The sequence below is a fragment of the Hemicordylus capensis genome, chromosome 1, assembly GCF_027244095.1.
Source record: "Hemicordylus capensis ecotype Gifberg chromosome 1, rHemCap1.1.pri, whole genome shotgun sequence".
NCBI classification, from domain to species: Eukaryota; Metazoa; Chordata; class Lepidosauria; order Squamata; family Cordylidae; genus Hemicordylus; species Hemicordylus capensis.
The window spans coordinates 271,555,408-271,568,937 of record NC_069657.1 but is presented as its reverse complement, the minus strand read 5'-3'; the positions used below and the strand labels follow the sequence as shown (position 1 = coordinate 271,568,937).

Here is a 13,530-nt window from a genome sequence, read left to right as displayed (position 1 = left end):
AGCCACTGGGATGGCAGAGCACAGATGAGATACACATGGCTAGCACCTTCTCATGGCTCCCAGAAGCAATATAAAGTATGCAATTTATACCATTAGAGAATTAATTTTTATCTTGACATAAAATCTGAGTTACTTTGAGAGAACAGAGAAGCCGTAACAGTAAATGTGTACTACCCATGTGTACTCCCAGTGAAAGCCCCGTGGCCTAATTTACCTGGTTTCCCCAGTGAGTGGATAGTAGGGTGCTGCATCTGTGGAACTGGCATTTGAGTATTCTATCCTGGTACAGTAGTTAAGGCCAGCGAAGAAAGGCCTGCAAGACGTCTGGGACTCTCTATTCTCAATCAGAGGGGGAATCACCTCAGTTCGGGTTTGGGTGACCAAATGCAAGACATTGCTGCAAAAGAAAGGGGAACACATTATTTTTTCCTCCACATCTGCTCCGTCTACCATCAGTCCAAGAGGAGGGACATTATAACCTTGGTTGAAGTAATATAACAAGGGTAGCACCCAGCAAGCAAATATTGTTTTGTTAAAAATGAAAGCATAACTGCTTGCAGTACAGGAAGTCAAAGCACTTATTGTCCACCTGACTTGTATGTCATTATCATCAGTGATAATGAAATGCATACCTAACTATCCTAACTACTTAGCCACCATTAATAAGCCACAATTTTTTTAAAAACTTGATGGAGGAAAACTCCAGTTTAAGGCAGGGTCCCACAACACATTTCATCTTAAAAATGCATGTCTGTGGACAAAGAGCATGCATGAACCTGTGGATCAGTTACATCCAGTAGCAATGGCTGGAAAAATGGCCATTGTGATTGTAGAAATTGTTACTAGGCATTGCCCTATTCAGCTAGTGCACAAATAGTATTTTCCCATGTGTATACATAGGTGGCTAAGGATGCCTGGCCTGTTTGCTTATTTGAAAAATATACTGAGGCTGTTCACAAGAGCAGCCCTACCTGGGCTTGCACAGCCTACCCGGGTAGGGCAGCTTGTATGGAATGCCAGGATTTGGCCCACGAGTGTGTCCTTCTGCCTCAGATCCCAGTTGTGTGGCTGCTTGGGTTGCCTGCAGCCCAAACAGCCACAGAGCTGGGCACCTAGAGTGCCCAGCAGCAGGGAAATCCCCCAGTGCACCACACTCCACGTGTGGTGCATTGTGGGATTTTGGGCGGTCAGGCTGCACTTCCTTGGCCTCCATATCTCTGCACCACTCCCAGCAGTGTGGCTCAGACAAAAGGAAGAAGAGGATTATCTAGGGGGAAGACAGGTGTGATTCTGCCTCCCCCCCACTCCCCACCCAGGGTAACAAGGTTATGTGAATGACCTTACTGTTTAGTATGTTTTCTAACATAGAAAATAAAAATGCAGCACAGTTTTTACAATTCAGCAACAAAAAAAGGGGACACTTTCAAAACTCATATCTCCAAACACTACCTGATACTGAAGAGCTTTTGGGGGGTCTTTGGAACAGGAATGGTGAACTTAAGCTGCCCAGCTTTCAATCCAACACGAGCTTCAATTCCAGACTCATGGTATATATTTGTGTTCATTTGCACGCCATTTCGACCAAACTCAGGGATGTTGATTCCTACATGAGTTATAAACTCAACTGCCACAGATGGTTTAGCAATCAGTTCTGCTTGCATCTGCAGGATGGACACAGTGCACACACATTCATTACTCTTTTTATGGAAACTCCTTTTCTGTTATGATAAACTGATGGATGTATTTTTGTTCCTGGTTATGTACGTATTGACAGCATGTTCCCCTAAATGGTTTGTTAGTAAATCAATTTTGTCTCTTAAAACACCATGTAGAAACAATGGACCAAAAAGGTGTGCGAAGAAGGTCACATAATGGGGTTGACACATTTCTGCATTTTGTACAGTCTCATGCTACTTCTAATACACTGACAGAAGATAGCATTTCCCCTGGACAGTCAGACAGGTGGTTTTTTTCAGAGTCAGTGATATTAGTAGTGCTCAGAAACAGTGAATAAAATTTCATTGGACACAAGAACATGCTCAATATTCAAATGAGTATGTTGTTGAGTACATTGAACAAAATGTTTGCTTGCTCGTTATAGAAACCAGAGTGGGAAAATCAGTGCTCCAATGCACACATAGCCCTTCACACAATCATTCAAATCTAGGTTTAATGTGGGTTACCAAGATTGGCATGATTGTGTTAACCCATGCCAAGGAGGGAATCTCAGGTTCATCTCAGGCTACAGTTCACCTTGGTTCACACAATCACACTAATGTTGGTAACCCATGTTAAGCCTAGATTTGAACAACTGTGTAAACCAGACCATAGAACAGGTCTACATAACCTAAGGCCTGAGGCCCGGATCTGGCCCACGAGGACTTCTTTGCCGGCCCCCAGGAAGGAATATCCTGTAGCAACATCAGGAGCCATGAAGAGCTCTTGAACTGTCCTGCTGATGAACAGTAGTGGCTCAGTGCAGATGGCCATTTGAGACCAAATGTCCCCTGACCATGAGCCTACTGACACCATCTGTCTTCTGCCTGGCCTGTTCCCCCAACTCCAACTCTCCGTCACCTCACTTTCATTAATAATTTTAATGAGATAATATTTTTAATGTAATAATTAATGCACTGAAAATTAACATTGGCCTCCCCACACACTAGTCTATTCCACAGTTCAGCATGTGCATGCACCTTGTCTGATGAGGAGTTGCAGCACAGACAGCACAAAGAAGAAGGCATCACAAAAATGTAGGGATCAGTCTGCATGATCCCTACACTTCTGTCTATGCATTTGACTCCATCACCATTGTAGTTCTGGTGCAATGTCTCATTTGGTGGCCTTGCACTGGCTCGGCTGATAGCGTCCACCTCCACTCCTCATTACTGTCAGTTGTACAAGAAGCCCTAAGATCAGGCCGGAAGGCAGCTATGACTCACATTCCTCTGTGAAAGCTTCACTCCAGCTTTTGCTCCAGGAGTGGCTACGCCCGATAAAGCAACCTGAAGTTGCAATCCTGCGCCAGTTGGTAGCTCAAATTCGTTGTCCATGAAGATGTAGTGAACAAACAAATCATTTTCAGTCCCCTTGGAGATGGCATGGGCAATCTGCGGAGAAACCGAAAGATAGGTCATGATTTATTTGATACATGTTGAACCTGCCCTTGTTCCAAGGTATTTAGAGCAGCGGTTTTAGCCTCTCTGAGTCCTTTGATCACAGAAGTGGGATATTTATTTATTCACCATATTTATATACTGCTTGATATGTGTATCTCTAAGTGGTGTACCATTTACAATAACAAATACATATAAAATGGAGTAAAAACAATTAAAATAATTGCACAGAATAAAGAAGTTAAAACAATTTCAAGGGATAAAAACAATCAGAGATGGAGATGCTCTTATTTTGACAGGGAGCATATTCTAAAGCCCCAGGTCAGCCACAGAGAATGCCCAGACCCAAATCCGCACTAAACGAGCTGATGGCGACCATAACTGGACCTCCCCAGATGATCTTAATAGGCGACAGGGTTCATCACAGAGAAAACACTCTCTATAGTACCCTGGACCCAAGCCATTCAGGGCTTTATAGGTAATAAGCAGCACTTTGTATTTCGATTGGAAATGTATTGGTGGCCAGTGCAATTCTTTCAGAATCTGTGTTATGTGATTCCTTTGGGTTGTCACAAAGACCAGTCTGGCTGCCTCATTCTGTACCAATTGTAGTTTCCATACAAAGGCAGCCTCATGTAGAGTGCATTACAGTAGTTGAGTCTGGAGGTCCCCAGACCCTGGCAGCCCAACAACATTTGCCCCCCCCCCTTGTTTGCCCCCCTTTCTACACCCCAGAATGGTTCTGTGCATGATGCAAGGTGACACCAGTTGTAATTAAATACAAATGGCAGGATAGCACATCCACAACCAAGGGAAGAGTTATATGTAGGATACAATATAACGCAAAATATGTTCATCAGCATTTTAGAACCCTACCTTCTCAGGCACAGTCTGCAGAGTTTTAAAGCTTCTTAAAATCAGCTTTCCCAACAGCTTAAGATCACTGAGTTTCAGGTATCCAAGCTCTTCCCCAACAACTCTAAGATAGGCTCTAGCTTCAGGTGTTTCTTTGGAAATGATTTCGTTGACCAGTTTCTCAAAATTAAGCATAATACCTTTCATAACGTCCTGAGCATGTAAGAAAAGTTCAGAAACAAAGAAAAACACATCATTGAAACAAACCTCTGAATTCACAGGCAGTACTTTAGTCAAGCAAGGTTGTGTATCCATCTATGGAATCTCTGGTCTCACCAACAGAAGGGATCTCTGTCTTTTATAGTCCCCAATAGAGTAACATTATCTACACTACTTTTTATCCAGAATCATGCCTGCTTAAAATCTTGTGTAACCTGCATGCTTTTAGATTATGGCCAAGGCCTAAAGATCCCCATACATGCAAGATCCCCCATACATGCACCCAGAGAGCTGGGGTTTCTGCCATTTCCGTTTCTGAGTGCAGCTCTATGTGCTGCATCAGATACATCTCAAGAATAGTCGCCTGACTTTTCAGTGGCTTTTTTCAGAGGCTTTTCAGCGACTTTTCAGCAGCTTTTCAGATGGCGTGGAAGCCTGCACTAGGAAGAAGAGTCCCTAGAAATATAAGGGTATTTAAGCTCCTGAATAATCACCCCGTTATATCTATTTTTAAAATAATCTACAGCTGGGATTGCCAGCTAACCAGAAAATACACCCTAATCTGCTCCATCACCTTTAACAGTCATTTGATCTGTAGGAATTACTAAAATAATCTTTCCAAGCATAGCATTTTATTGCTGAATCTCTGCAAATTACATTGTTGTTAAACACACAAGAGCAGAGAACAGTCCAAGAGTTGGCAACTTGGCCCCATGTAAATAAGCCTAAACTGTAAAGATGTATACTTTTAATTCTACAGTTCTGCTTTATTGCCATGTGTTGCTTGCCTTGCTTTTACAATATAAGAACTATTTTTCCTGCCAAAGTCCATCATCTAGGGTATGCAACCTCTGACACTCCAGCTGTTATTGAACTACAGCTCCCATCACCTCCGGCCATAGTGGCCAATAGGGATAATGGGAGTTGTAGTCCAGCAGGAGCTGGAGAGCCAAAGTTGTGCAGCCCTGCTCTATGGCTCCAGGGGCCTGGGGCTCTGTTTCTAAAAACCGACAGTAAAAACTGATATAGAAAACAATCCAATGATATACCTCATCTTGTCTTCCATCCTTGGAGAATCCAAAATAGTCAAAGAGCACTTGTGAAACCTTATCCGGTACCTTGCCATTCACCCAGTACAAGGCTTTGCTGGCACTGTCAGGGAAAAACCCTTGTGGCCCAAACAGTGCTTCTAGGGTGGGCTCAAAGTTTTTTCCATCCAAGCCAATCTGATGAAACAAAACAACAATACGATTCAAGTTTCACTTGAAAATCCACGGTTACTGAAAAGGAACACTACCCACAGCTTGTAATGCAGAAAACCGTCAAGGTGGCATGCTTGAAGCATTAGCTCTTCCTTGGGGGGAGATGCTGTCTGAACAAAAGGTGTATTGGTGTCTCTTTAGGCTTTAACTACATTGCTTTACATCATGAAGGCATCCAAAGTATTGGAAAGCTTGCCTAGCAAAGTGAAGTCTTTAAAGAAATACATTCCTTTGTTTTTGAAATGACTACATTCAGTCATTTGCCAACTAGGCTTTATTGTGAAATGACTGCTTTGCAAAAGGGCCACTCGATTAATGTAGCAGACACTCCTGTCCTTCTTAATCTTCCTGGACTTCAGTTTTATTTGTGGCACAAGAGTAAAAGAGGATACCCATGCTAGCTAATGGATTATCTCATCTACCTAGATGCAAGGCATGCCTCTCGGAATGCAGTTTTGAATGGCTTGAGCATTCACTTTGTGCCTTAGAGCTTCTTCTGTCTTGGTGGCTTCAAATTGCATTCTGCAGAACCCTAAACATTTATCAGTGATTCCTCAGTGAGAAGATCAGCAATGGCAGACAAGCATCCCTGAAAAAGATCTTGTCCACCATTGTCACTCTTCCCTTGCAATCTGCAGCTGCAAAAGTGTTTTGTAGCTTATACTCCTTGTTTGGGGGAGGACAACAGTGGGGCCCAGCCAGCCTGCCCAGTTCCACATGAACTGTACGTGTGTGTTGTGTGTGTATGTGCATGGATAGGCCCCATCTGTGCACTGAGGAAATGCCCCAGGATCTCCTACAATAACCTGTGACACAACTGCTTCTGTGACACGAGTATCAGGGTACCTTGGCAGACATGTCAATGCAGAAAGGATTCCTGAAGATAGTAAGTCTGAAAGTCACTGTCCTACATATCAAGGAGATAATGTATCTAAAGCTTTAGCATCTAAAAGCTGCTTTAAATGTTAAATGCAACCTGGTGCAAAGAGCTGATGTAGTGGAACTGTTATAATGCGTGGTTAGAGTGCTGGACTCGGACCGGGGAGACCCGAGTTCAATTCCCCATTCAGCCATGAAACTAGCTGGGTGACCCTGGGACAGTCACTTCTCTCTCAGCCTAACTTACTTCACAGGGTTGTTGTGAAAGAGAAACTCAAGTATGTAGTACACTGCTCTGGGCTCCTTGGAGGAAGAGCGGGATATAAATGTAAAATAATAATAATAATCTTAGGGATATGGCTGGTTTTTAATTGGTCAGATTCTAGGATGATAATTAGGTTTGTATTCTTCATCTCTGTAATGCTGGCTCACTCATCATTATTTTTGCTTTATGCTATGGCTAATGCAATAAAATTGTGGCGGCTGCTGCTAATTTTAAGCTGCTCTTGGGAGAATTCCAATACAAAATGAATTGTATACTGTTCTTATGCTTGACCACTGCATCAAACGACCCTGAAAGTTATATTTAAAGAAAGCTATTCATGACTAAGGCCCATTGAAGTCCATGGGACTTGTTAGTCATGATGAACTTGTTGAATTGATCTCAATGGTACTTACTAGAGATCTGAAGGCCTGGGAAAAAACCAGAAAAATTGAGCTGGGCAATGGGGGAAAACACACCCAGACCCACCTTTCCTCCTGGAAAAAATGTTTCTCCCCTCCCAACCCCAAGCCTTCACATCTAGTCATGACTAGCTTTCTTTGGATATGACCCGTATCTGTTGAGATCAAGATGCCAGCAGGGAAAATAATGGGTGCTAATTTAGCATCTTTATCCCTACTTCACTGCAATAACTGAAATGTTAGCCCATTCTAAACAGGGAAATTTCTTTTGCTTGCTCACATGCTGAGCACACACATAAGTGTATTCGGGTCAATATTATCAGGCTGAAAGAGGAAAAAATAAACAGTAAGAAATGAGCAAGAAGCTTTTTAAAGCTTGGGTACCTCAAACATATCCACAGGTTTGAATCCATACAACTGCAAGGTAGTTTTTAGCATAGATTCCTTAGGTACATAGCTACTTGGATCAAGCAGCACATTTCCTTCCAGGTTTCCGGACAAAGGGTCCAATCCTGGGATTGATAGCGTCTTGGAAACCTGGTAATTGCGTGAATATCTTTTGAAGCTCTTGGCTGTTGGAACCTGGACTCCTTTAAGTGCTTCCTGCACTTTGACTTTCAGCCTAGTGACAAGGAAACAGAGTCAAAGTTATGAATAGAAATCCTGGACTTTTAAAGAAAGACTGATTTGAGCTGGAGTAGATTTTTGGTATAGAGACAGAGCAGCATCCAGATTAATGCGGCCTGCTGCTCTCATGTTCGAATGTTGCAATTTTCTTAGTCACCCTTCTCTCTGGTGCCCCCAATGCCCCTCTGAAAATATAAGGGATGGAGGACCTTCAGAAACATACACTGGAGACAGTAGAGGGAAGGTGAGTTCAGGAAACATTTCTGTGTGTGGGCAATGTTGTAACACAACGGCAGCATTAGCCTGGATGTTGCTCGGTGTTTAGAGTGTAATGCTGTTCACATCACTATAGAGACAAATTTTACTAAAGCTACAATGTTGAAGCTACACCAGAAGACTCTCAATTAGCTCTACTTACGCTTCAACAGCAGGTTCTTCAGAGTCTAAGACGTTGGCAATGTGTGAGGCTACAAAGCTTTTTATTTGCTCACTCTTGTCCCTCACAAGAGCTTTGATGACCTTGGAAACATCGGATGGGGAAGGGTTCCTCATCAACATGAGATAAGCTGCCAGACGTTTATCAACTGGTTGGGAACTATCCTGGAAAACCTTCAGAAGCATTGTTTGGTCCTATCACAATGGGAAAAATGGAATATAAGATTACAGAAATTACAACTATTCATTTCAAGGAACATCTGAAGTTTAGTTCTTCAGTCTCTTAGCACTCAATTTATTTTAATAATGAACAATCTTCTTTGAGCTAGATCTTCACTATAAATTAAATTACAGAGGTTCATCTCCAGTGCAATGGTTTGGTTCTGACATCATGCTAACTAGGAGCAGGGAACCCTGGCTGTCCAGTGGCTGCTGAACTACAACTCCCATCATCCCTAATCACAATAAATTATGGCTGAGGATGATGGGCATTGTAGTTTAAGTACAGCTGGAGAACCAAGGTTGCCTATTCCTGTGCAAAACTATGGATGAGTGCTGTGTGAAGAATGAGTCTAAGAGAGTGGTGTTCTTTGTCCTCTTTCTTCTCTTATATGTGAGAGGAGAGAATGAAAGCTTTTTCTTTCAAACAAACCACAGTTCTGTGTTACCTATGGATTCGTTACTCAACAACGTATAGATAGAATAAACCAGGTTAGCAATCTAAGTGTGATCTGATTTGATATTCTGCTATTAGTAGAAATGTTCACCTTCCCTGTCTTGCACGGGAGAGAGCAGGAGAAGGAGAGCCCACAGCCCCTTTAGGCTCATTCATTATTCATTTTGAATAATGCTTTATGTTGTCCGAGTGGTGCCAATGAGATTGACTCACTTCCTACTTTTAGTAAACCATGTACAAATCGAAATTGGTTGATCTTAGTTTACACAAGATCTATGCAGTTACTTCTACTTGAAAATAAAATGGTGAAGGCTTGATTATCAGTTTGAAGCATAATGTATGGATAAAAAAGTACAAGCAAGTCAGAAGACATTCTGTTTACCTCATCAGTAAGAGTCATTTTTCTCAGGGCCTGGATGGCTGCTTTTTGGACTTCAGGTGATGCAACATGACTTCTAATGCATGATTTTAGAGAATGTTTCACATTGGAACTGGCATCTTCCATTACTTTCCCCATATTGCCAATGGCCTATGAATTGTATTAGAAAGAAAGATAAAAATAAGTTTTCTCCTAACCCCATGGAATGTTCACATGTAAACAATGGCAAATGATGCAAATTTAAAATACCCTCAGGGTCAGATAGGTGAGTTCCTCATCCCCAGAGCATTCATTGCTGATCAGTGATGTCATAAAATTTGCAACATCATTGATTTCCTCTGTCACGATCCCTTTCTCATTGTAGAATCTGGAAGGTAGGAAGATCATATCAGAGAGCCTCAAAACGTACAGGGATAACTTACAGCAAGGAATGAACAACTGTCAGCCAGCAGACCACATCTAGCCTCTGAACCACTTCATCACAGCCCTGTAAAATGTTAACCAAGATAGGGTACAAAACTGCCCACATAAGCACTCATAGGGAGGTCTTTTCAAAAGTTGTACATAATTAAGTCTCCCTGCTTTAATGCTAATGTTTCTTTGGGGGCGGGGGTGGTTCATGTCATGTCATAGTCATGCTCAGATATATGTGCTTCATTAACAATGAAACTGCTAAACAGTCTTAATTTTATTGTTGAGTATGACCACCCAGAATGGATTAGGATGTGTAGAAAAATACACTGGCTGTTAAGTAAGTAAGTTTATTGTTGTAACCACAGGTCATAACACACATATTAAAGAATAATAAAACAACATAAAACATAATCGCTAATACATCAAGCTTAAAGAAAATCAGATAAGACATAAGACAGTAAAGAACATAATAACTAACTAAACAATATGCATAAAGAGATATAATCCTAAGTACCTAACTGTAGTTACAATGCTGATGGGTACAACTCGATTAAGAGAGTTAGTCCTGGAACTACAACTTAGCCAGATGTGTAGCAGAGCTAGGTGTTACACTTCTCTTCCTAATTTTAAAAGGCAATGAAGCAAAAATGGCTGCTTGAGAACTAACATAAGGAACCACATCCGCCAGCAAGTAATTAACACATTCTGTTTCAGAACCTGGGAATCAATGATTTGACCCAGTGTTTTTTCTCTCCTTTCTCTCAAAGGAGCAGTGTAGGTCATAATGTTTAATGTCTTCCACTTGCCCCTGGCCACAGGGGCAGAGGTGCTGTTCCAAGGGAACTTTGTGAAATCGACCCTCAAGATTTGCCAAGGGCATGGTTTGAAAACATAAACTGTAAATGCCATCCTTAGTGGTGCGCTGGTGAGGTTGAGTAGGTGCTGTGAAGTGGATCTGTTTTTTCTTGAAGGGAGGATACCATAGGAGGAACTTTGAATTGGACCTGCGTCTTGGCTGGCATCCCACTCATGGAGCCAATCATGGATTTTTGCCCTACCCTAGAACTTAAGATCTTCTAGCGAAGGCAGAGAGTACATTTGCAGAATATGGGATTGCTTATCTGCCCATGGATTCCCCTCTTGGTAGTGCCAATAGCATGATTTAACTAGATGGTCTCCCAGAAGGTTGTCAAGTTTCTTAAAATATTTTAGCAGTATCAGAAGGACTCTAACAGAGATGGAGGGCAGCCCCGCCTCTGTTCTTAGATGCACAGCAGGGAAGGCCCAGAATGTTCCTCAGGAAATTATTCTGAACTATTTCTAACTTCGCACCCACTTTCCCATTCCACTCCCAAATCTCTACCTCATACAAAAGCTGTGGAGTTACTTTGCCCTGAAATATTTCGAGTGCAAGAGCTGTTAATTGGCACTGATGTCACAGGCATGCGACTCTCCTTGCTGCACAGGAGCTCCCGCTGTACAGGCTGACCAGCTGCTGCACCCACGGCCCACCACCACCACCAGAGAGAGGCCTGCTCTGCTTGGCCACTCCACCCCACCCACACCCTGGTGATGAGGATGACAAATATCAGTGGGGCAGCGGCAGGTGTGGGGCAGTGGCAGGTGTGGGGCAGCGGCAGGTGCGGGGCAGCGGCAGGTGCGGGCGCAGGGAAGCGCTACAGAGGTGGGGTTCTGGGGAGGCCCCCCCCAATCATTTGGAGGCCCCCGCAGACAGAGGAGGTCATGGATCTGATCCCCAACGTCCATGGCTACGTCTGCCTCTGCTCTCACCTTGGTCGTGAGATTAGAGTGCAGTTCAGTTAGTAACCTGAGAAGCCATATGTCAATCTCAGCACTGACTGACATCTGGACAACATTGTTCAGAGGAAACCCCATTGAAATCCATTAGTCTTTTAGAGTAACCCCTAAGTAGTATTATTGAGTAACTTAATCTGGATGTTAGCCACTCACAGCTAGGAGACCACTATCTGTTGAATAGAAGAAGCTCAGAGAACAAAGAAGCTGTTCATCCTGGGTGAAGCTAGTAATCATCTTCAGGGTGATTACTGAAGTCCTTAACAAAGTACACTTTTCATCCTTCTCCAGAGGAAAAAAACAAATTATCTTGCTTATCTAGACTGTCCGATCTAGATCCTTGACTATGCTAGACATGCACTTTGTCTACGAATGCTAATGTGTAATTTTATGGGTTTGATCGCAGACATTTTTTTCTGAGGTAAGTACTGTTGAATTACTAGGCATCTTTTGGTCAATGCTGGATTCACATTTTATCCCTAAGGAAGCTGTTTTCTGGTCAAAGGCATACCCATTGGTTACGTACCTGCTGACAGTATGGCTCAGGGCATAAAAAGAAGCTCGGCTTTGATGATAGTAAGCCATGTTAAGCATTTCCCGTACTCTTTTCCCACATGGAGAAGGCAGCAGTCCCAGGCCGTATGTGACAGCATCTGCCACAAGTGGATCAACACTTCCCGTCCTCAGTATTTGGAGGATGGCTCCAAAGCATTCTGGGGTACCGCACTGAGTCAGAGCCTGTATTGTGACTGAACTAAAAGGAAAACAAAGCTGATTGGGACGGCATATTCATTTCAGCACTGTCATGATAAACAATCACCCCAATTGCAACCATGTGTTTATTACCATTACAGCTGTTATTATTGCTATTTATGTTTTGAATGTATTGACCACTGTTCTATATCCTACGAGAGCCTTCCTGGTATTGGTTAGAATCTTGGACTTAAGACTGGCAATAACTGGGTATAAATCCCAACTCAGCAGCAAAGCCTATTGTTGGACCTCAGGCCTGTCACTGGCTCTTTGCCTAACCTCCCTCATAGGGTTTTTATAAAGATAAGGCAGGAGGGCCCTGTATGCCACTTTGGCGTTTTTCACACCGCAGGCTTTATAACAAGTTTACTACGAGGCTTTACTGCGAGTTCGAATTTGCCCCCCAAAATCAACACAAAAAGTGGATTTTTTTACCCCGGACATAAATTGGGCTATTCTATAATGCACCAAGAAAACCCCGAATCATGTCTGGAGTGCTCCCCGATAGGTCGCAGGGACTTTGGAGTAAATCTGGCTGATATGTGAATGCACATCCTCCATTCCAGAGGAGATGCGAGCTAAAGCCCTCTGTGAAAAATGGAAGACTGACAGGATGCAAATATAATCACCACCACCACCAAATACAGTAAATATATGTATGTATGTATGTATGTATGTATGTATGTATGTGTGTGTGTGAATATATATATGTGTGTGTGAATATATATAGAGAGAGAAAGAGAGGGAGAGGGAGAGGGAGAGAGATGCCACTGGTAGATTAAAAAGAATGACATTAATTTACATTAAATTAGGCATATTTAATAAAAACCATTCAATAAAACTACCTGAAGCTAGACAGTGAGATGATTTGTCTCGCTTCTGTGAGGATGGTGTTTCTCTCACAGCACCCCTGTTAATATGCCAGGAATGACGAGATTTATTTATCACAATTTAAGATTTAGGAATTATGAGATTTATTTATCCCAACCTTTGTCAAAAGGGCTCTTGGCAGCATGCATGGGTATCCCCATTTTGCCCTTGTAAAGCAGGCAAGGCTGAGAGATGCTGATTGGCCTATCAAGGAAGCTTTACAGCTGGATACTGGATTCGGACCTGTTTCCCCTGTTTCTAAATGTGACACTATATCACAATGGCTCTCTAATTTCTTAAAAATCCTACTTTCCCCCAAAGTTGGTGGGACCTGAAGCAAGGACTGCCCTCAAGACAGTCCCTGAAGGCTTATTCCATGTTATAGCCCACAAAAGTAAGAAATGTTGATGACTATGTAGAGTTACAGTACTAGCTGAAATAAGTTCCAAAATTGGAATACAGACTGAATTTGCTCAGTTTGATAGCAACAATTCATTTTGGATAACGGGAGTTTATTGGCCAGCCAATACAAATATTATACAAACA

At 42.5% G+C, this 13,530-nt stretch overlaps 1 protein-coding gene across 1 annotated transcript in view; it reads right to left on the bottom strand.

The window, feature by feature from the left end:
* APOB (apolipoprotein B) overlaps nt 1-13,530 on the bottom strand; it is a 52,210-nt gene that overhangs the window by 22,818 nt on the left and 15,862 nt on the right. The window contains exons 10-19 of the mRNA XM_053285191.1: nt 11,888-12,115; nt 9,382-9,499; nt 9,136-9,282; nt 8,061-8,272; nt 7,400-7,637; nt 5,240-5,416; nt 3,993-4,184; nt 2,943-3,110; nt 1,450-1,661; nt 215-397 (exon numbers count right to left, since the gene is read on the bottom strand). Of these exons, the coding sequence (XP_053141166.1) occupies nt 215-397; nt 1,450-1,661; nt 2,943-3,110; nt 3,993-4,184; nt 5,240-5,416; nt 7,400-7,637; nt 8,061-8,272; nt 9,136-9,282; nt 9,382-9,499; nt 11,888-12,115 (1,875 nt within the window). The remainder of the gene's footprint in view (nt 1-214; nt 398-1,449; nt 1,662-2,942; nt 3,111-3,992; nt 4,185-5,239; nt 5,417-7,399; nt 7,638-8,060; nt 8,273-9,135; nt 9,283-9,381; nt 9,500-11,887; nt 12,116-13,530) is intronic.